General features: G+C 47.5%; 1 protein-coding gene across 3 annotated transcripts; it reads right to left on the bottom strand.

Annotated features, from left to right (window-relative positions):
• Window positions 1-556: 556 nt before the first annotated feature.
• On the bottom strand, window positions 557-20,300 carry anne (polyamine-transporting ATPase anne boleyn). 3 transcript variants are annotated; one of them, XM_031976959.2, is made up of 11 exons: window positions 19,917-20,300; window positions 17,307-17,888; window positions 7,052-7,136; window positions 6,751-6,978; window positions 6,518-6,651; window positions 6,288-6,444; window positions 6,006-6,210; window positions 4,643-5,933; window positions 4,067-4,565; window positions 3,808-3,989; window positions 557-3,733 (listed from the first exon to the last, which is right to left on the bottom strand). In XM_031976959.2, the coding sequence occupies exons 2-11, from the start codon at window positions 17,398-17,400 to the stop codon at window positions 2,298-2,300; spliced, it is 4,311 nt and encodes a 1,436-aa protein (XP_031832819.1). In that variant the 5' UTR covers window positions 17,401-17,888; window positions 19,917-20,300; the 3' UTR covers window positions 557-2,297. The 3 variants fall into 3 exon arrangements, with proteins under 3 accessions (XP_031832819.1, XP_031832820.1, XP_031832818.1); XM_031976960.2 differs by having other exon boundaries at window positions 17,307-17,874; XM_031976958.2 differs by lacking the exons at window positions 17,307-17,888; window positions 19,917-20,300 and adding an exon at window positions 7,406-10,042.
• Between the last annotated feature and the right edge of the window lie 83 nt (window positions 20,301-20,383).

The following is a 20,383-nucleotide window of genomic DNA, read 5'->3' as shown; positions in this document are numbered from 1 at the left end:
ATCCTGCTGGATACACTACGACTAAAAGTAACCGAGGAATGTCGGCCATTCCGCAGTTGACTGGTGTAAATACGAAGTCAAACAGCAAAATGATCTTGAACATCGTTGAGAAGAGACTTTTCTTTTTGTATAAAGAGCGAAAGTGGAACGAAGCGAATCGACCTTGCACGCGCGCCCGACGACGCGGCGAGGCGGCGCGTGTAAATTTCTTGTATTTATCGTCGGCGAAGCTTTTCTCATCGATCACCGAGCCCTCGAGCGGTAGAACTCCCGAAACTGATCGCTCGTCGCCTCGGTCCTCGATCAACCGGTGCGGACTGTATGGACGTGAATATTTTGTAAATTAAGTGCGTGTGATATTTGTTTATATTCGCGCTTAATAAATGTTCGATTTTTATTCTATCGAGGTATTCATTATTGAACTTGGAGTATTATTTACCGGACGGTTGACAGTTTCTCAGTAACGATTCTTGGGACGTTCTTCTAACACTGTAAAAGGACGATCGGTTAATCGACTGGAATGTTCAAGGGGATTGACAAAATAACAGAAGACGTGTTTACATGAAATACATACTTTGTTATTCGACAACCGCTATATCTCAACGTAAGCATAGCCGTCGCAAGTAGTAGAACAACGCGCTTAAGTATTTTATTTCCATTGCGTAAATAAGTACACACTTATCTCGTTATCCGTGGCGAACGATAATCATTCCGCGACAACGAGGGTCGAGAGATCTTCGCGTATTCCGGGCCGCGGGGAAACGGCCGGCTTAAGTATGATACGTTGGGATAAACTAGAGCTTAGTTACGTGTCCCCGTGATCACACCAAAAAAAAAAGAACTTAGGCTCCCGTTCCCGCGACGGGGAAACCGTTTCTCCGGTACGAAATAAAAACGAGTAACATGCTTTCTTCTTCTCTCGCGATCGAAGGGGGCAATACGGCAGCCGTGCTTGATCATCGATAAAACGACAGTATCGACCGGAAACGGTGCGGCCCGCCGCGGGAACGGGAATAATTGAGCCAACCAATTCGCCTACGGTTCTCTAGTTAGAAGAAATCCATCCGGACCCGCGTCCGTCTATAACAAAAAACAAATTCGACAGCATCGGACGCGGGTCGTGGTTAGTTTTGAATTAAGTATCCCTTCGAAACCGCAGTGGAAAGGAAAGAACGAGAAGAGCGAGAGGAGAGAAAAGGAAAGAAAAAAAGGGAAAACGATAAAGATTACTTCGCGATCGGAGGACGATCAAGTTCCAGGGAGCAAGGAGAACATCTATCTATCTAGCTACTTCGATCGGCCTGCGTCGTGGGTGTTGTCCGCGTGAAGATTCCCGATCCACACCTGGCACGCAGGGCGAGTTTTAAAATTTCATCATCTAAAATAAATAACACTGACGATAATACTTTCTCGAGAGAGTGACGTACACGCTCGAAATACTAGCAAAAGGGGCGTAAGGGGAGGAGGATGAGGAGGAGGATGAGGAGGAAGAGGACGAAGAGAGATCGGGTCAAAAGGGACCCGTTCGGTCCAAGCAGTATGGCGGACGTGTGGTGTGCTCGATGCGTCGCACGTCGGCCATCAAGCTGTCGCGAACGACCGCCCGTCCGTTTGCATTCTAAATGCACCGTGAGAACGATAGCGGAGATCGTGCCGTGGGAAGTTGTCGCATCGTTCATTGTTTTGAACACTTCCGTGTCAAGTCTTCTGATGATGCTCTTTTAATCATGGCGTTGCTGAACTCGGCCCGTTTCGCGGCGATCGGTTCTACGACCAGACCAAGCCGACTAAAACTTCTATAAACACGATAAAAGAAACGTACGTTTCAGAACGACACCCGGTTCATTCTCTAGCGTCGATTCCACGAGGACAAATATTCCATTCAATACAAATTTACAACTTTATAATACAACATTCGCACGCTATCTACAATATTCATTGCCTCCTCGGCCGAGACGGTTGATCGAAAAGAGGAACCTTTAAAATAAGATACCCCCTGTATCGATGGGAAATTAAAATTATTTATACAATGTAAGTACAGTATTCGAAGTACCCTTTGCTTTCGTTGATCTCGCTCTGGTCTGGTCATGAACTCGACACGCCCGAACGGGCCTCGGCCCGTGATTGTCATGGGACGAGAAATGCAGTGATTAGTGGAGATCCTTCGTGGTATCTTAGTCTATGATCTTGGTTCGGTTGATTTAGCAAACGCTTCGGGATTCGTCTTCTTCGCGGTCGATCGCCCGGAAGATCCTGCCGATCGGCCGATCGTCGTCGAATTCCGGACCGATTGATTTCTACGACGGTAGGATATCGAGCTCAAGGACACTTTGCGTGCTCGGAGACAGCAGGTCCTCGCTTTTGTGCACTAGGACGTTCTTGAAGTCGCGCAGCTTCTGCGGTTGCAGCACCGTGGCTGGATTCCTGGGCAGAGTCGCGATAGGGTTTGTGCTGTGGCTCTTGAACGGCTTCTCGTAATGATTGATCGCGTTTTCACACTCGGAATTGTGCCTCCTCTTCCCGGTTAGCTTGACGTTCGGCTGCTTCACCGAACCGGCCGGATCCCTGTCCTCGAAGCAGGGCACCGTCTGCATGGACACGGTGTTCCTGCGGTCATTGAAGAGGGATCTCGGATTCAAAGTTACCTCTCTGGCCGAGCCGAAGTGCTTGAAGTTCGCGCATACCGGGCTGTTCATGAAGCTGGTGTCGACGGAATGCGGTTCAGGAACCCGTTTCTCGATCTTGATCTCGGTGACGTTCTGTCGGATCAAGATGTCCGGCGCGGCTTCCGGCAACGGCTCCTGCGAGATCGGCGGCCACTCTGGATCCCGCGCCAAGTCGCGCTCAATGGCAAGGAACTTTCTACGGGACTTGTCGATGTTGTGCCAACGGTAGCGGAGCTTGTTGAAGACGAGGTAGTCGACGAAGAAGTACTCAGTGAGCAGAGAGATGACGAAGTTCGCGGCGCCGTAACCGATTAAGATGAACCGGAAGCTGACGCTTTGGGGAACCACCAGCTCGAACCAGTCGACCAACCAGTCGAACGGGAAGGTCGCCAGGTAGACGGAGAACAGGCTGAGGAAGATGAACGCAGTGAGGAGTCCGTAATTGGTGAACAGTGACTTCCGGTACGGGTGTCCCTTGGAGAACGCCACTGCCAGGATGATGTACTGCATAGAGCTGATGATGAAGAGCGTGTAGTTCTCGGTGCAGCCTACGTCGTCCTTGTCCTCGAGTGATTTCGCTGTCGCGTTGAACGGCTTGAACCAGTCCATTTGCTGAAGATGCCACAGGCTGCCGCATTGGAAGATCGCCACAATTAGGATCTGAGTGACCAGACTCAAAATTGGCGTGGTGCTGATCAGACTGTTCAGCGGCGTGGTCTTCACCAATGGGCCGTCGTATGCCTGGGTACGACCGAAGAAGAACGCGAAAATGGAAATGATGAAGAGATCGATATAAAGGAACTCGATGTCCGTTAGATTGGACTCGATGCTGTATAGAAGCATCACGGAGATGAACTGGGTAAGAGAGTAACTAGCCATGTACTTGAAGATCCCGAAGGACGTGACCAGCGCGGCACGACCTTCCCGGATCACCGTCAACACGGAGGAGATGTTGATTTCGCGGCTAGTAAACGGCGAAGCCACCGACGACTCCGTGTCGGAGAGAGATATTCCCGTATGGGCTGCCTTCAGGGCTCCGCAATCGTTCGCACCGTCGCCCACCATCGCTGAAAATGTACATTAATTAGTACTCTCCTAATTGGAAGGTTCGAATGAAGTTATAGATTAACAGGACACATACCAACGTAGTATCCCAGAGACTGCAACTCCTGAACGAGCTGCTGCTTCTGGTCTGGCGACATCCTCGCGAAGATTGCGCCCCGTGTGGCCAGTTTGGGGATCAGCTCGGGGTAGTATTGTTTCACTAGTGCCCACGTCTTGCCGGTCAAAGCGAACACGTATTTGTTCTTCGAGCGGTGTAAACTGAAATAAAGATAAGCTTTTAATTTCGTACCAATGAAAGATTCCAAATTTGTCGAACGAAAGCCAGGACTACTTACTCATCAGACAAGTAATTGACATCGTTGAAGCCACTTTCGACTGTTTCTAGACTGGCCACGCTGTTCAGATCAGTCATTTCGCTGAAGTTACTGTTCCCTTTCGGCGAAACTGGCGTCGGTTGGCTGTTGCTATTCGTAAAATAGATCTGCGGTTTTGTCTGGTTTTGCTGGGTCGCAGAGACTGCTATCACCGGTACACCCGGCCTCACAATTTCGCAGTCCCTGGCGACTGACAATGCGGTCAGCATGTTGTCTCCAGTCACCATCACGGTCTTGATACATGCTGCGTTCAAGGCATTGATCACCGGTGTACTTTCCGGTTTCAATCGGTTCTCCATGACCACGAACGCTAGAAACGTCAGATCGGACTCCGCAGACTCACGGCTCAGTCTTTGGACTTTGGCGTAGGGAAGACGATTCAAGGATTTATGGGCTAGTGCGATTACGCGGTACCCCTCTGAGGTGTATTCTTGCAATATAGCGCTGAAATCTGCTGGAACTATAGAAGAAACACAGTAGATTATTAACCCATGTAAAAGTACTCGAAGATAGGATATAAGTTTTTAATAGACATACTGGACTCAGCTTTCGAAAGACTCAGAATCATTTCCGGACTCCCTTTGCAGTAGAGATCGTAGTGATTCGCGCCCAATGTCCTGGTGATTACGCTCATCCTCTGAAGGGTAGACGTGAACGGAAACTGTCGTACGATACCGATCTCTAGGCCTTGTTCTCCTAACTCCGCGGTGGAACCAGCCAGAGTGGTCTCGAGGTTATTCAAAGAGATGTTGTCCATCACGTCGGAAGACATGGAGTTTTGTCGGCTAAGCGTCATCCTCAGATCGTTGGGCAACTTTTTCAACAGTTTAGAGCCTTTCGGTGGTCGGACTACGGTTGGGAACAACATAGAGAACTTCGACGTGTCGGACACATCTGGTTCTTCCAGGGTCCAACCGGTGGACTCGAACATTTTCAAATCAAGTGGATCGCCTACTGGCTGATTATCGATTATAGTGATCCCGTGGCACGTCACCATACCAATCAGTAAATCATTCAATGGTAATGCCATGATATCCTTCGTAGGTAATTGGAACTTTTTATCCACAGCGGGTACCACGCCCCACATGTCAAGCCCGTCTTCGGTCAACGTGCCGGTTTTATCAAAGCAAATGCAGTCGATCGACCCGGACACGTTAATAGTCCTCGGACTTGTGCAGTATATCTTGTTGTTCTCTAATCGACGTTGCGCCACCAGGCGACCAACTGTCATAGCTGCTGGTAAAGCGGGAGGTACCACAACTGTGATCAGATCCAAAGCCTCTAGGACAATGTGACTGGTCTGCACGCCTCTCATAACTTTTGTTACGACGGTGTAGACGACACCGATGCTGGCTATACCAGTTAGCAGGATCACGAATTTGTACGAATCTTGTTCGAACTTGAAGTCCACCGGAGGAGGGTACATGATGGATCTCACTAGGGCACCCTTGCTCGTGTTGAATCCGGTCCGCACAACTACCGCCAGTACCTTCTCCGATCCGTAATATCTCGTTTGGATAACCTTGGTACCACAGAACAGCGTGTGCCTAGCGTGTTCTTTGATGTCATAGGTGATATCGTTGGATGAGGGGATAGGTGTTTTCGTGACAGGAACCGACTCTCCAGTTAGCATAGACTCGTTAAGAATACAGTTTCCGGTCAACAGTACCGCGTCGCAAGGCATCAAACATCCGTGAGAAGGAATTACCAAGATGTCCCCGGGAACTAGTCGTTCCGCGGGTATTGTTGCTGTTTGGCCGGTGGCACGATCTCTCATCACAGTTGCCACGTCGGAAGAGTGAATGGTGGACATGAGATTTTGTTGGTTCTGTAAACAAATCCTTAGTTATTAATAAAGAGACGAAGATTGGGCAAGAAAACGAAACGAGCGATCACGCACCCGACGATTCTGGAAGGCTGCCATCAGTATACCGACGCTGGACATTGACAAAATAGCCATCGCGTAGTAGTAGTAATTATCGGCCACCCAGAGACAGAAACTGAGCAGTTGGAAGACATAGAATGGATTGAGAACTTCAAGGCCGACCAGTGTCACGATACTCTTTACTGGGATAGTGATCTTGTTGCTTCCGTAAACGCATCGTCTATATAATACGATATTTTCTCATTTGTACGCTCATGATTTTATTATAAAACAAAGACGTAGATCAAAGAAACGTACCTCATATGTTGTTCATGGCAATTCAGTCCTTGCATCTGGTGCAACGTCGAAGTGAACACATCAACGTCCAACCCGCGGAGCTTCAAGAACTCGGCTCTTTCAGGGTCCCAGACGTAAGTAAGTTTCTTGCAATGGAAGAGGACGATGGATTGGATCTCTGTACCAACAAAGTTTGTTAATTAAACAAGTAATAGTTAAAGAATATGTTTCTCTAATTACTCGATTCTTACTTTTAAACTGTCCTCCCGCTAGGTGCAGCGATAATGACGGATATTCTTCCTTGACTTCCTTCACGGTGATCATGTTATCATTTTCCATCCATGGCTCGTTATTCATAAGTGACTCTCCATCGAACGGGTTGTTTCTGTGAATAAAATACAAAAAATCGAGAGGTTAAACGGAGACAAAATTAGGTTGAAAATAGACTTCCTCAGTAAAGAAATGGTAGAGTGGGAATACTAACAATACATCTTCAGCAGCCAAGGTCTTCAGTTTCTTCACGTAGTAACTCGTGTGTTTTCCTTGGAACTTCTCCACGAGCAAAACAGTATCCGCGTCCTCCAGTCGGCATCTGGAGTGAGTGCTTTGTAACATCCATTGTGGTACCCAGTGGAAGACCAGTCTGAGAATGCCCCCGGTGACGAAGATTAGGAACCAAATGATGAAAGTTAAAAGCTTATTCCTCTTGTATCTGAAGAAAAAATGAAAGAAATCGATCGCGTCATAATATACAAAATAAATAACTCGATAATAAAGACACATACCCATAGATTTCCATTTGATCCTCCTCACCGGGGTTTACGTAATCGACACCATTTTTTAGGTGGAGAATGCCGGTACCTCTGGCACCTGCAGGTAAAAGCAAGTCTTATTAAAAATTAAGACAACAAAGTGTCTCGTACACAATTCAGCTACAACTTGAAAACGGCAGAAGGCAGAACATCTACAATAAAAAAATATAAAAACAATAAGAAAAATTAAACGACATCAATGTATCAGGTGATCCATATATTAGAACAGGGCGTTTCAAAGATTTCAAGATCGTTTCTTTCAATAAACATCTAGCGATCATCAGTCGGTAAGGTTGGGCGCTGATGAAACCGGAAGCTATCCCTTACCCTCCAGAAGTTCCGTTTTTTGTTCCCGCTGTTGATCAGCGGTGTTGTTGGTACCGTGTGTTCCGAACACGCTGTACGCGTTCCTTGCGAAGTTCAGATTCAGTTTGCTCGGCGTGGGTGGCATGACTGCTACAGGTATGGGAATGGGAATAATCTTTCTCTCTCTCTCTCTCTTTCTCTCTCTCTCTCTCTCTCTCTCTCTCTACTCTTCTCTTAAATCAGATACGATCGATCGTATCGTTCGCTAGATCGGTGTACCCAGGACGATCCGCAGGGCGTACTCGCGACAGCACCGTAATCTCTCCTTCGACGATTATCCTTCCTCCTAAATTGATCCTCGTAGTCTCACTACTACATCCTACTACTAACCCTTATCAAACTACTAATTTATTGTCCATGGGCCGTGCGCCGGACCCGGTCTAGTTGTCCAAAAGCAACAGCTGATCGAGACAACCAGGACGAAGAAAAAGAAAAAAGCAGTTTGTCAACTGTCCTCCAGGATAGACAGAGGGGTGATCGAAACACTAGCGGTAGAACGGGCGGGTATCCAGCCGAGACCGGGTATTCCCGAACGATGGCACCCGGCCAGAACAGTCCGCGGGACGAGATGGCACGCTGTTGCAAGCAACAACCCCGTCTGCTACCGACACCGGTTGTCCGCCATCGTTCGGTCCATTTTCAGTGTTACCCGGTTGGATCCTAACGCGGCGTTCTGTTGCATTTGGCTGGCATAGAGGACCGACTGATCTTTCGGATGGCTGATCCCGCGGCGGGTCTTTGATGACCGCGTCTCCACTAGGATTAGAATTGAGCGGCAGGAGTGCGAGGACGTTGAGCTTCGAGACGGCAGCAGCTGATGCTATCGTTTCGGACCTGCCCCCAGGTTCCTCGATTCGTGTCAGTCGCCAGGATCAGTCAGCTTTCGCCAGCCAATTCGCAGCGTGATCACGGCTCGTTCACCTTCGCTCATACCGCGACGTTGGCACGCCTGGTCCGAATCTCTGGCCGTCGATCTCGGACGGAATAGTCGAGGTACCTCGAGATCCCAACAATCCACCGAAATTCCCTTCGTCCTGGCTGATCCAAGCTGGCTCCGTCCTCTTACTCCGAAACCGGGTTTCACCGCGTCTCTTGTATGCTCGTGCCTCCCTTTGTCTGCCTTGTGCGATCTCAAATACATTACGGGTTATAAGGATATCTTGGTCGCCGTCGGATGTCTCGATCGGCAGGAACGGAACCACAGAAAGAATCGTTTCTTCTTCTCCCTGGACAATTAGTTATCTGATTTATCGACTGGATGATAATCGAGTCGATAATTTAGTCTACCGATCGGGTTCTATGTTACCGATAACAATGGAGTTCAGTGGTTCAATGATTCACTCGTCTAGGTGTAGCTTGTAGGACGACGAATGTTACACTGTCCTGTTAGCCTTCGCGGAGAACTGTCTTAGAGATCCTTGACGAAGGATCGAGTAATAGAACAATTGATCGTGTGACGCAAGAACGGAAGCTTGTTCAAACGATCGATGTCACAAGCTGAAGGGGGCAAGTTTCTGCCTGTGGTTTTCACGAGTCTATATATAGAAAGGATTGCGTGAACGTTTGGAGTCGTTTCGCGAAGACGATCACACGATCTTCACGAGTCTCTTAAATGATCGATCACAAACGGCGATTCACGCGCGAATGTATCACTGAGAAACACCTTTTCAGCACAGAACACAACACACACGCGCGATTCAACGACGGTCCCGTGATCCCGAAATTATTGACTCCTGGCTGATCGTCCTTGCTGACTGGCAGCCCACGTACTCGATGCTCACCGGTTCCTCCAGCTCGTCTGTTCAGATGATCCGCTTAAACGATTCACCCTCTTCGGGACTTCTAAGTACAGAGAACACGGTGCAATAGTTTGTTCCTAGCATCTTGCTCATAATGACGATCCCGATATACGTGTCTGGTTCCTCGGTGGGTCCGGATTGATTTACGGCACGCCGGCAAACTAGGAAACGGAAAAGAAAAAATCCCACTCCTGCAGGAAGTCACTTTGCACACGGCCGTGTTCTCCGTTGAGTAACGCGCATCTGCGGCTCGACAGGTACGACAGCCACGACGGTAGTGTTCACACTCCGGGCACACGCTGCTACTACGTCTGCCCACTGCTCCGACATGCAACGACTTTTTATAGGTGTCCACGCTCGCGGTGAAACGACGACGGATTTCCGATTGGCATACCTCGCGGGATCGATTTTCCCAGTAGACGGTGGATTACCCGGAAAAACTTGGACAGACGACAACCCGCGCGCCTCGGTGCTCGCAACGTGCTCGCGATGGATCTAAGATGGCGACCAGCCCCGGGAACGGTTTCCTCGTCCGAGCCGAATTACAACACTGTTGTATCGTCGCTACACGCCACGCCAGTCGATGGAATTCCTCCTGTGTGCGTGCGTGCCCGCTTGACGTGTGTGTTGATGCGTGTATGGAGACGTGTGTGTGTCACGAAGGCCTCGTTACAACCGACTAAACTGATTCTCTCTCGTGCACGATCGGTTCGCGTTCCTCGACCGACAAGAGCGCACGACAGCTGGCACAAAAGCGTTCGCCCCAATTACCAACGAGATTCCAGACGCGAATGCGTTAAGGGAGACGTTTGGCATTAGCAGAAGACTTGCGCTCTGACTGCCCCGACCCGGTTCAGGGCCGTACCCACCGCCGCGCCTATGTCCAGGTACGCCACGTGTACCGTACCATTTTTCAAACTTTTTTCCACTAGGACTCTCTACGGTACTACATTTTGCATTCTGATATTATGGATTGATGAGTAAGTGAAATTAGAATTAAGTAGAAGCAGTATATGTTTCCAGGTTTATGAAACCAGAACCGATTCGATTACGCGTTGTCAACAATTTTGGCAATTCGCGCGCGCTCGTTAACCGTCCTGTCAGCGATTTCCACTTCGAGCGCGTTTCTTGCCTTGAATTTCATCTCTTTGGAATGATTCATGGATATTTCAGAGCACCGATCACTTCGCGTTGAGAGGAGTTATTTTAAAATGGTAATATTGCAGCATCTTCGATCGGGATTATTAATAGTCGATCAGTGGAAGAGTACAGGGAATTTTTAACTCAGAACGTCAATCCGTTTGAAAACAGACGCGGATGGTATTGCACTATGAAATTATGTAATTAGTAATCTTCGGTTGGAGCGGCCTCGACGGAGAACAGTAAAAATAAATGCACGTAGAATTCTTATCTCGTACGCAATGATGTAATCATTAATCCTAGAGTGCAGTCAATGTAGATTGAACTTGCTGAATGAATCCAGTATCAACGAGCATCTACAAAAGGTACAAACACTTTTTCTATCAAATCCTATAAAGTTCAAACGTCTCCGTCATAACCGATCCAGATCAATATAACCCTATTACGAACAGAAGTACCATTTTAACCCCGTAAATTGTTCATCCAGGCAAAGAACATAATCTCAATCGTTGAAGCCAAAGAAGATTCCATCTACTGTCAACATTTACCCTGGAAACCCACGAACCGGTGGTTTACGTCGAATTGCGTAATTCCCGATCCCCGGGTGGCCAGTTTAAGTGCCATGGCGCCGACAATGATTGAGCCGCGCCTGAGATATCCCTACCAGCAGGTACTGCCTCGACCTACGACGACGTCGCCGCTCGTGACTCATCTGTCCCCACTGAAACCCCGTTCCATGGCACGGGTACGGCCCTGTTAATTGCACCGCGGCTCGAAATGCATCGCCGGTGTCCTCTGTCGAAATTGTCGGCGGAATGCACCTGTTTAGGCCCGTTCCGCCGAAAGTTCCGGCCGCAGTCAGACGGTTTCTCTGTTAACCGACCTCGTCAGCTATTCGTTGTCTCGCTTTTATCCAAGGCCCGCGCTAGTATTGAACGGAGCCGCGGCTGACACTCGGTTCGAGCTAACTCGCAGCCAGCACGTGCCAGCCTGAAAACGTTCACACCTAACTACCGACCGGCTGGCGGGGGAAATCTCGTGCCCTCTTCCGGGTAACTCCGAGCTGTACCCCCCGGCGACCGACCACCGGGTTTACCCTGACCCCTGCCAGTCGGCTCGCAGGCGCCTGGGGAAATTTATTTGGACAACGGCTGGACTCTGGGGACTTCAACCCTTTAGGCAGGAGGATTTTTCAAAATGTTGAGATTAGTATTATATATTTTAGATTTTTATGGGTATGGAGGATCGATTGAGATTCCTTGAGATTCATTGAGATTTTGATTGGCTTTGATATGTGTTTTATATTATTATTGTCTTGATTATATATTTTAATTTTAGTTTACTGAATCAAGCTGGTGATTCCTTTGAGAATCAGTTTTTATGGAAGAGGACTGAACTTTCTATTAGAATAAGTCCTCGGAGGAAACGTTTCTACTTAATCCAGGCTCTCGGATAAGCATCTACAGTAATATGAATCTTCCAAGAAGTTTCGAAACCATAGGCGCGTGCAGTTCCCCGGAGAAAGAGGAAAACTGCGAGGAGATCGTCTAACAGTGCCAGTCGCGATAACTTCTCCGTATTGTTTGCTTGATTTCAATTTCCTTTATCAGCTCGGGCATCGCGACATATTCGAGTGGAATATTTTTTCCTCTTTCGCTTCAAGTCCCACGTCTCCCTCTCTCTGTTTTCCCGTTTAGCGGAAAGGCTGTCGTAATTGTTCACGAAGAGATAGCACGGACTTATGTAAGGGACATTTGAAATTGCATAAATGGACACGCTCCGTTCCCAGACATCGGAGATGCATCGGTCGAAGGAAACGTTGCGTCATCAATTTTTCCTGAACGAGAAGCCAGTGGGTTTCCGGTTAATTGGCGCACGGTTACCGATTCTACTCGCGTGCACCCATCCCGAACGCGTTTCACGTGTTCACGTCGCGTCGTTAATAATTACTGTCCCCCGACGAAACGCGCTCGATCGAGTGGATTAAACTGCTTTTTCGCAACGGTAAAAATAATCCGCGTGTTCGACGCATAAATCATTTTCCATGAACGACCACGAAAAGCACAATGAAATCATCGTCTTTGTTGAAATTTTATTCTACGAAGAGATCATTGGTTTCTAAGCGTTGAAAAATATTCCTCGTATCTTCAGGGTATTAAGCGTTCCGATGATTTATTATTCGGACTGTTTCTTTATCATTTTCGAGTCTTCATTCATTACTGGAATGTTAGAATCCACTTCTTTAGAAATATTCTTATTTATGAACTCCGCGAGGCTTGTAGTTTGTAATGTACAAGCAAATAATTCACGCTATCGTGTGCTAACAAACTTGTTTCAACACTGCTCGTTGAAGAAAGTCATCAAACAAGCGGGACTTATTTCTAACAGCAATCCGACGTGTAATCGGCCACGTATGGTGAATGTATCGAAGATAAACGTCGATTGTTCTCAGCTCAATTGCTTCTGATCGTTCTCTAACTGAATTTGAATACTTCCCGACACTTCGGCCGAGCGCCGCAAGGACGAACGAGTCCCCGCTAATTTCATTAATATTATTACCAGTCAATTCGTGATCGCGGTTACGTAATATCAGCATAATACCATCGTTTTTGTATCGACTCGTAAACATCGGCCACCATCGGTCCGACATGTCGCGGCGAATTATAAAAGTGTACGTTATCTTTCGCTCGTTCAATGTCATTGCGACGTTTCAATAAGCGCAACTCGAGTGCTCCAACGAGGCTCTTTATATTACCCGCTTTGTAATCTAATACCAGCGTTCAATTAACGCTCTTGTAACCCGATACACTCGAGGCGTTCGCAGTTTTTTTTCTTTACGAAGACGATCGCGAAGAATCGCATAATTTCGGCCAATGAAAGAATGATTTAGTCGAAACGAGTCGGTTCGATGAGAAAAAGAACTCCGCAAAGAATAACGGGGAGAAAACATTTTCTCACGAGTCTTTGTTTCCAAGAAAATCGACGCCGATAAACGAGCGTTTCGAGTAGCGCGTATATTATCGCGCGCTCTCGAAACGAAATTCCGCGAAGGCCGTAAACGTCGCGGGAAGAAGACGCGGTTTCCGTTTTATTTTCTCACGAGGATTTATCTGGCGCGTTGCGCGCACCGAGCGAGATAAAGTGCGGAATTTTTCTAGCCGTCCGCGTTTGTTCGCCGCGCCCGACATCGGATATTCCGGATCACGGCGCGATGCGAAAGACAAAAGACGTTGATTCCATCGGTCGAAGCGACACGTCCGTGTCGCAACGTTATCTTTTTCAATAAACTGCAGCACGAGCGGTTTATTGAAAAACCGCTTGAGATCCGAGATTAACGGGGCAGTGATTATATTTTTCTCGTCATTCAAATATGGCGGTCCTATCCGAAATGCCATCGGGACGAGTTCCAATTAATCGAGGTCACGACGTCACGTGAGCTTTTATCTCTTTAGGCATGTCTGCCTATGCGTGCGTATGTGTTTGTGTGTGTGTTTTTGGTCTTGTCTTTTCTGTGATCGTTGGTCCGATTGTATCTCCGATTTCGCGGCGATAAACCGTCGATGACGAGCGATACCGCGAATTCGCGAACGGCTCGCGTCGCGGAGCCACGCAGACAAGACGCGACCTCCGTGCTATTTTCGAACGGACGGCGTCGGCCGATTCGATGAAAATCGTCTCATATTCTAGTTACTCTACCGGAGACACTATGACTCGTCCCCTGCATTTAGAACGCCCCGTTTGAACTTTTCGGGTCTATAATAGTCCAGTGACGAGGTCGACGCGTTTTTCGCCGTCAGCATTTCCGGGGAGAGATCATTAGTAACTCGTATTTTATACAGGGTGATTCATTCGATTGCGAAACATTCTCCATGTTAGGAGAACGCGTCCGATCGTCGGTTACTATTGAAATCGTTAATGGGCGTGTAAACGGTCTCGCTCGGCATGGAATACGAACGATTGACCAATTGAAATTTGTCCCGTGGTCAGGGGGAAAGTGTATGCAGCTATATTTAATGCCAAGATATCGGGACACTTAAAGATGATCGACACGAGCACGATAAAAGGTAATGTCGAGTCTGAAGATCACGTTTACCGAAAATCGTTCACGAACACGATCGTTACTTCGAAATATTCTTCGACGTAAATTCCTTCCGGCGAGTTTACTATCGTCGCGAACAAATCCAAAAGCGACGTTATAAATTCACGTTTGCGAATTCGCATTCTTCGAAAAGTGCAAACGAACAACTTTTTCTGCCAGTCACTTGAAAACCTCGGATCTCCGTCCACTCGGTTCAAGGCTGTTCAAAGGTTAACACGCGGCGAACAAATATAAAGCGTAATCTCTCGGGATCTGAATTGATTCGACAACCTGTCCGGATGATAAGCGAACCGTGTCCGGCCCGTTTGAAACGCGTGGGCGTGGTGGGTGGGACGGAGGAAAACTACTTGATCAATGAGAGATGCTCGATTGCACACCGCCTGTGCCTCGGGGTTATCTCGAGTCGGAACTCGGCGCGCTCCGGAGACCGTCTGGAATAGAGTCCCGCGATAGAGAGGAGAAAACGGAAAGAAGCGGAGCTCGTCGGATTCATAGAGACGGTGGACGAAATCGCGGCGCCCGCGCCATTTCGTTGCAGCCGATATAATATTTTCTCACTCCCGAAAAGATAAGCGGCGTAATCTTTCGCGAACGAGGCTTCTTATTTGCAGGACCGTGCCGGTCAGATGCCTCGATAACGCAGACTAGCTGGCTAGTCCTATTTATATCGGATCAACTCGACCGATAAAACGGAGTCCGGTGGAAAGCTGATCGTTTCCACCGACGCGTGCGCCTCGCTCGGTTTTCCACGGTAAAACAAAGAAGACCTTGTCCGGGGGTCTTCCGGTCTACGGACTCGCAGAAATCGATTCCCTTTTTATTGCATTCCATCGATCTCGACGGCTATATGAAGAATGCAGCGGTAAGATCGCGTCAGTTTTCTTGTTAAACTTCTAAGAAGACACTCTTGTAGAGAACACTTCGTTTCTCTATATACCTCGATGAATGTTTCTCGTCGAATATTCTACGTCTTCGCTCAGAAAACAACGAAACATTCAGTCGAAAAATGAAAGTTACCTTCGAGAATTCATTCGTCACTCGAGTTAACCTCGTTAAGTCGGTGATGAAAGAAGACGATAATCGAAGAACAGAGCCTGTTGAAACGATCGAAACGATCTGCGCGTAGTCCCTCAGGGAACAAGATGGCAGCCGAGCCAATTTTTCAAACGATCGTATTAGACGATCGCCGGGTCGAGGACGCGACTCGATAAATTCGTTCGTTAAAAATTCCGGCCGGGCTCTAATTGACGAACCGACCCCGGCCGAATGTGATTCGAGGAACCATTAGGGTGGAGACCGTCCGCCGTCATCGCAGTCGTGTAGATTTCCGTGCTCGTGAGAAGAGAATGGATTCCGAAGGAACGGCCGGCCGTTTTTCGCCAGATGTTGCCGGCGATCGGACTTTATCAATTACACCGTCGGATTCACGGACGGCAGCTGTTGGAAATTGATTCGTTCCCGTGATCGATCGGGGCTCCGGGGATTCGAAATTCTCGATCGGCAAGACGCGTCGCGCAAACGAACGGAACTAGGTGTAGGCGCCGGTCAATGAGTGACGAAGTTCCCGCGGTCGAGACGCGGTCTTTAATTATTCAGCGTAAAAGTATTTACTAGTCAATGCGCGTTATCAGCGAAGTAAAGGAGACCATGTAGTCTGTCTTACATAATCTCGTTATGTAAAAGATAAAATTGACGCAGGGACGCGCGAACGTTAGACGGATCGTTCACCTAGATCGTGAATACCGCTCGTTCGAGGATGTCGCGAGCATGGATAATCAGGGTCCGGCAGACGACTGACAGCGAGGAAAGTTTCACTGTTACTTTTAAACGCTGCGACCGACTGCACGTAAACAGACCTCGTTCATACCGGTCTCGCGGCGGGCGTTCATTCATCAGCGTGTTCGGGACACCAATTGCCCGAACTAGGATTCGCAACAGCGGTTATCCCCGAACTGGGAAACAATGCGGGCGACACTCGTGCTCGTTCGAGTTTGAATTGCCACGGTCTACACTCGACGTTGTAGAACGATGGCACACGGATTTAACGGGAAGCCGTTAAACTCCACGGAAAGTTTGCGTTCGTTCCTCCGTCACGTTCGACTATTTTGTTTGGACGAATGAAGTTAATCCCGGTGCGAGAGATTCCTGGCTAGGTTAACTACGCTTCTGCTTAAGTGATTTATAGTTTGATTGTCAGGAGGGAAAACGACTGAATCGTGGAATCTGTTGATCTTTACTGTCGCGCTACTGTAGACTCGGGAATCCATTCAATAATTCAAATACTTCATTGAAGAGGTGCTCCGCTAGTTCTACTAGGTCTATAATCATTTTAGCTACCTCCTAAGTACTGTAAGGAGACGACTATACTGAAGAACCTAGCTATGATCGATCATTTCTCATCTTTCTTACGATGCCAACTTGCTATTCGACACAGTTACGCATCAAAAATCGAAACTATAAACAAAACAGCGAAAAACTCTTGCTTCTATCCAATTCCGCTAGACATCTAGTCATCTTCCTACAGTACCATCGTTGTCAAGCACGCCAAGGCATATTAACCTTCTAGCTACTGTACAGTATAGTGACTTCCGTCTATATCTTCTTCAACAATGCGCTACTATAGCGACATACCTTCCTCTCACCGATAGTTACACACATTAAATCTACCGCAATGGCACAGTAGAAAGTTCAATCACTCAAATCGCAGTGATACGTTTACAATACGTAACTCCGTAGCTAGAAGGTTAAAAACGTCTCTAGACACTCATGGTCTCTTATCCTCATTCCAAACGCTACATTACTGTGAAAGTAATATAGATCCTACCGTTCATGTCGATCTCCGGCTCGGAGGACTCCTCTTCCAGGCTCATCTTAATCCAGCGTGGTGTCTTCGTTTCGGTGGCGGTCGCTTCGTGCATGTCGATGCGCGAACACGCGGTGTTCCACCGTGCATCGCGTGTCACCGGGTCCAAGGTCGTCGCTCGTCGTTCACCGGAGGGTAGAACGGCGGGCCGGCAACATTTTTCGCGGGTTGTTTCAACGGGTCCGTTTTCGCGGCACGCGCGGCTGCGCCATCCAAAGGCACGCTACGCGACCGCGCAGAAAACCAGCCGGGCCGCCCGAGCAACACTGTCGGCTCGCGAACGAGTTCTTCGCCCCGTTACCGAGCCTCTATGTAATATCTCGCTTTCGTACCGTTGATCTCTGCCTCGGGCCCGGTCGCCGCTGATTGGCCCGGAACCGTTTTCTTATCAGCCGCGAAACCGCGGCTGGAGTTGATCCTCTCTGGGCGAACCGGCGACCCCGCTCGACAGACGATCCGACGATCTCTCGCCGGCGACTCTGGATCCTCGATCCGATGGATGCTCGCCGGGACTCGTGGCCGCTGATCTCTTCAACAGAAAAACTACGGTTCGGTGCAATGAGTACGGTTCTCGGCGGCGACGCGTTTCTGGATTCCTTGAGCGGGATACGATTGGATGTGCGTTGTTTGGATTTGGATTGTGGGATGAGGATGTTGTGCGAAGATAACCGGACGAATTTATTAAGGTTTGGGAAAAAGCTCGTAAACACCGAAGTAGAAATGATGTTTACATAATTCAGAAGGCAACGTGTTACGGAAGAAATGGAGAATAAAGCGATGGCAATAGTTTTTCAATGTTCAATGAAATCAAATGAAGAAGATAAGTATAAGACATCATGAGAAAGATAAAAATTGAGTTCCCTTTTACAAAACGTATTGGCATATAAGAAAAATCATCGATTCAGCATAATTTTGTATAGACCACTTGGTATGGCTCCAGCATCCAGGCAGTCTCGGCACCAACCAGAATAGAATACAAAAGAAGTTAGATCGAGAAACAATTTTTTTCATTCCCTTGCAATGAAATTAAACCATTTGTAACGTTTTCTAAATTTATTTTGAGATAGAGTTCTCGCAATGCGAATAGTAAGGCGCTATTGGATGTGCAACGATATATTATCACTGGCACTTTTGGCAAGTGTCGCACTAAAAAGATTAATATTTGCTTTTCGAGTTTCATGTTGGAAGGGTAATATTGTAGATTAATGAGGGATGATTGGGAGTGGTGTGAGAGTAGGAAGTTTGTGATGGAACGTAACTGTTCTCTTTTAGTAGGTTACTCTAGTCAACGTGATTTTTGTTATAGAAGGTTTGATGGATAGCCTTAATGGTATTTCTTATGGTGAATTCGACTTCATGAATCTTTTACACCAGGATAATATTTATTTACCACTTTTATATATTAAATTAGGTCTTGTGGGAAGCTTTGTTAAGGCAATGCTTTGTTAAGGCGTTTTATATTGAAAAGAGAAATATCCTCGAAAATTCAGCATAAGAAATACTATTAAGATCACCCATTAAAACTTCTTTAACAAAAAAGTTAAATTTTGTAGTTCTAGTGTTATCTATTGCAATTACAAAGATTGCATTATTAGTTGTACCGTTACTGTACTGTGCCGATACATCAATCTTATATAATAAAAGAAAGCCATTCGTTGTAAACTATATACATAATTAACTTCACGTTATCAAGCTTAATTATCAAGATTAAATGTCCCGTGGTAAAAGAAAAGTTAAATTTTGTACACCACTGTTATCGATGAATAGAACGGTTCTAATAACTTGTAATAGGTTCTATACGAACGTTCTAGAAGACAAACACAGTAACTAGCGCCCCAAATTCCCAACAGTCGACTCGAGTACCCGTCCCATGCGGTCTGAGAAGTTAAACGATCGGTGAATCCGTATCTCGAAAGCCAGATACGCGGCGGTTCGATCCGATCGAACTATTACCGGCGCCGTATCTCGAGACCGCGTAATTGGCTATTTAGTTAATAAGTGATCGGGTATACGGGTGACAAGGGATTATCCGATTCCCGACGCAGTCAACGGAACGATGAAACTAATCTCTTAATAGGATTCGACGTCCAGGACAATCGCGAGAAAGAAAAATTGCCTGCCGCTCACCTTTCGATCGATTAGCGTGGAGCTTTCGGTGCCCGATAAAATCTGATAAATCGACCTTAATCCCGTGGTATTCCGGAAAAGTCGAACGCATCGGCGCCTGGCAGACCGGCTTATCTGAACTCGTAATTATACGGCATAGGATGAGTAACATTCTCGCGTTATCCGGTTAAGCCAGAAGCTAATATCCTTTTACGCGAATGGATCAGGTTGAACTACAGGTTGCTGCTAAATTGAAATCGCGAGGATTACATTCTTCCAGAATGAACGTTCTAAACAATAAAGCACTGGAGTTTCGAACATCCCTAGTTTCTAATATGAAATACAAGCAATCTTTTCCTACAACTGAATCTATAACTGTATCTACAACTAAACGTAAGGTCACATAGTTCGAAGCTCATTAACCGCTCCAGTTGAAACGCTAGAAACTTCTGCGTGATGTATTACCTTCGAAGGAAATAGCCTCGCTTTTGCATTCGCGTTTTCGTTTTTACCGAAAGAGAAAGTTCACGGCTGCCTCCGTTTCCTTCCGTTTTCACTTCAGCTTGACCGTGCACTCGATTGCTTTATTTGCATTCCACCTTGCGCACCTATGGCACAGTTCACCGTGTCCTCGCGACCGTTTTCTGCGCTCTGCTTCGGCCCTCCTTTCTCCTTCCCGATCGCGTTGCCGATCCGCGGGATCGTCATCGAACGACTGCTGCCACGTTCCGCACAGATTCGCCGCGATTGTTGATAAACCCCGCGGATTGTGCACGATCGTCGGAGTGAAAGGGACCCACGGATCACGGACGGTCTAGCACGTGCCGCGATGAATCGTTCGATGCGCGCGTTCTTTCCCTGGCTGCGTGTAAAAGTTCACGGAGATAGCGGCAGTGATTCAGATAATAATCAGACGAAGGTCTCACCTGTTG

The sequence above is a fragment of the Nomia melanderi genome, chromosome 14, assembly GCF_051020985.1.
Source record: "Nomia melanderi isolate GNS246 chromosome 14, iyNomMela1, whole genome shotgun sequence".
Lineage (NCBI taxonomy): Eukaryota > Metazoa > Arthropoda > Insecta > Hymenoptera > Halictidae > Nomia > Nomia melanderi.
This window is presented reverse-complemented; position numbering and strand designations above follow the sequence as displayed.

Excerpts from the sequence above, each read along its gene's own strand:
- anne (XM_031976958.2), bottom strand. The coding sequence starts at position 7,529 with ATGCCACCCACGCCGAGCAAACTGAATCTGAACTTCGCAAGGAACGCG. Across the intron at positions 4,566-4,642 it reads TCTTTCGAAAGCTGAGTCCA|TTCCAGCAGATTTCAGCGCT; the intron begins GTATGTCTATTA and ends TTTCTTCTATAG. Across the intron at positions 3,734-3,807 it reads GTCTCTGGGATACTACGTTG|CGATGGTGGGCGACGGTGCG; the intron begins GTATGTGTCCTG and ends GTACATTTTCAG.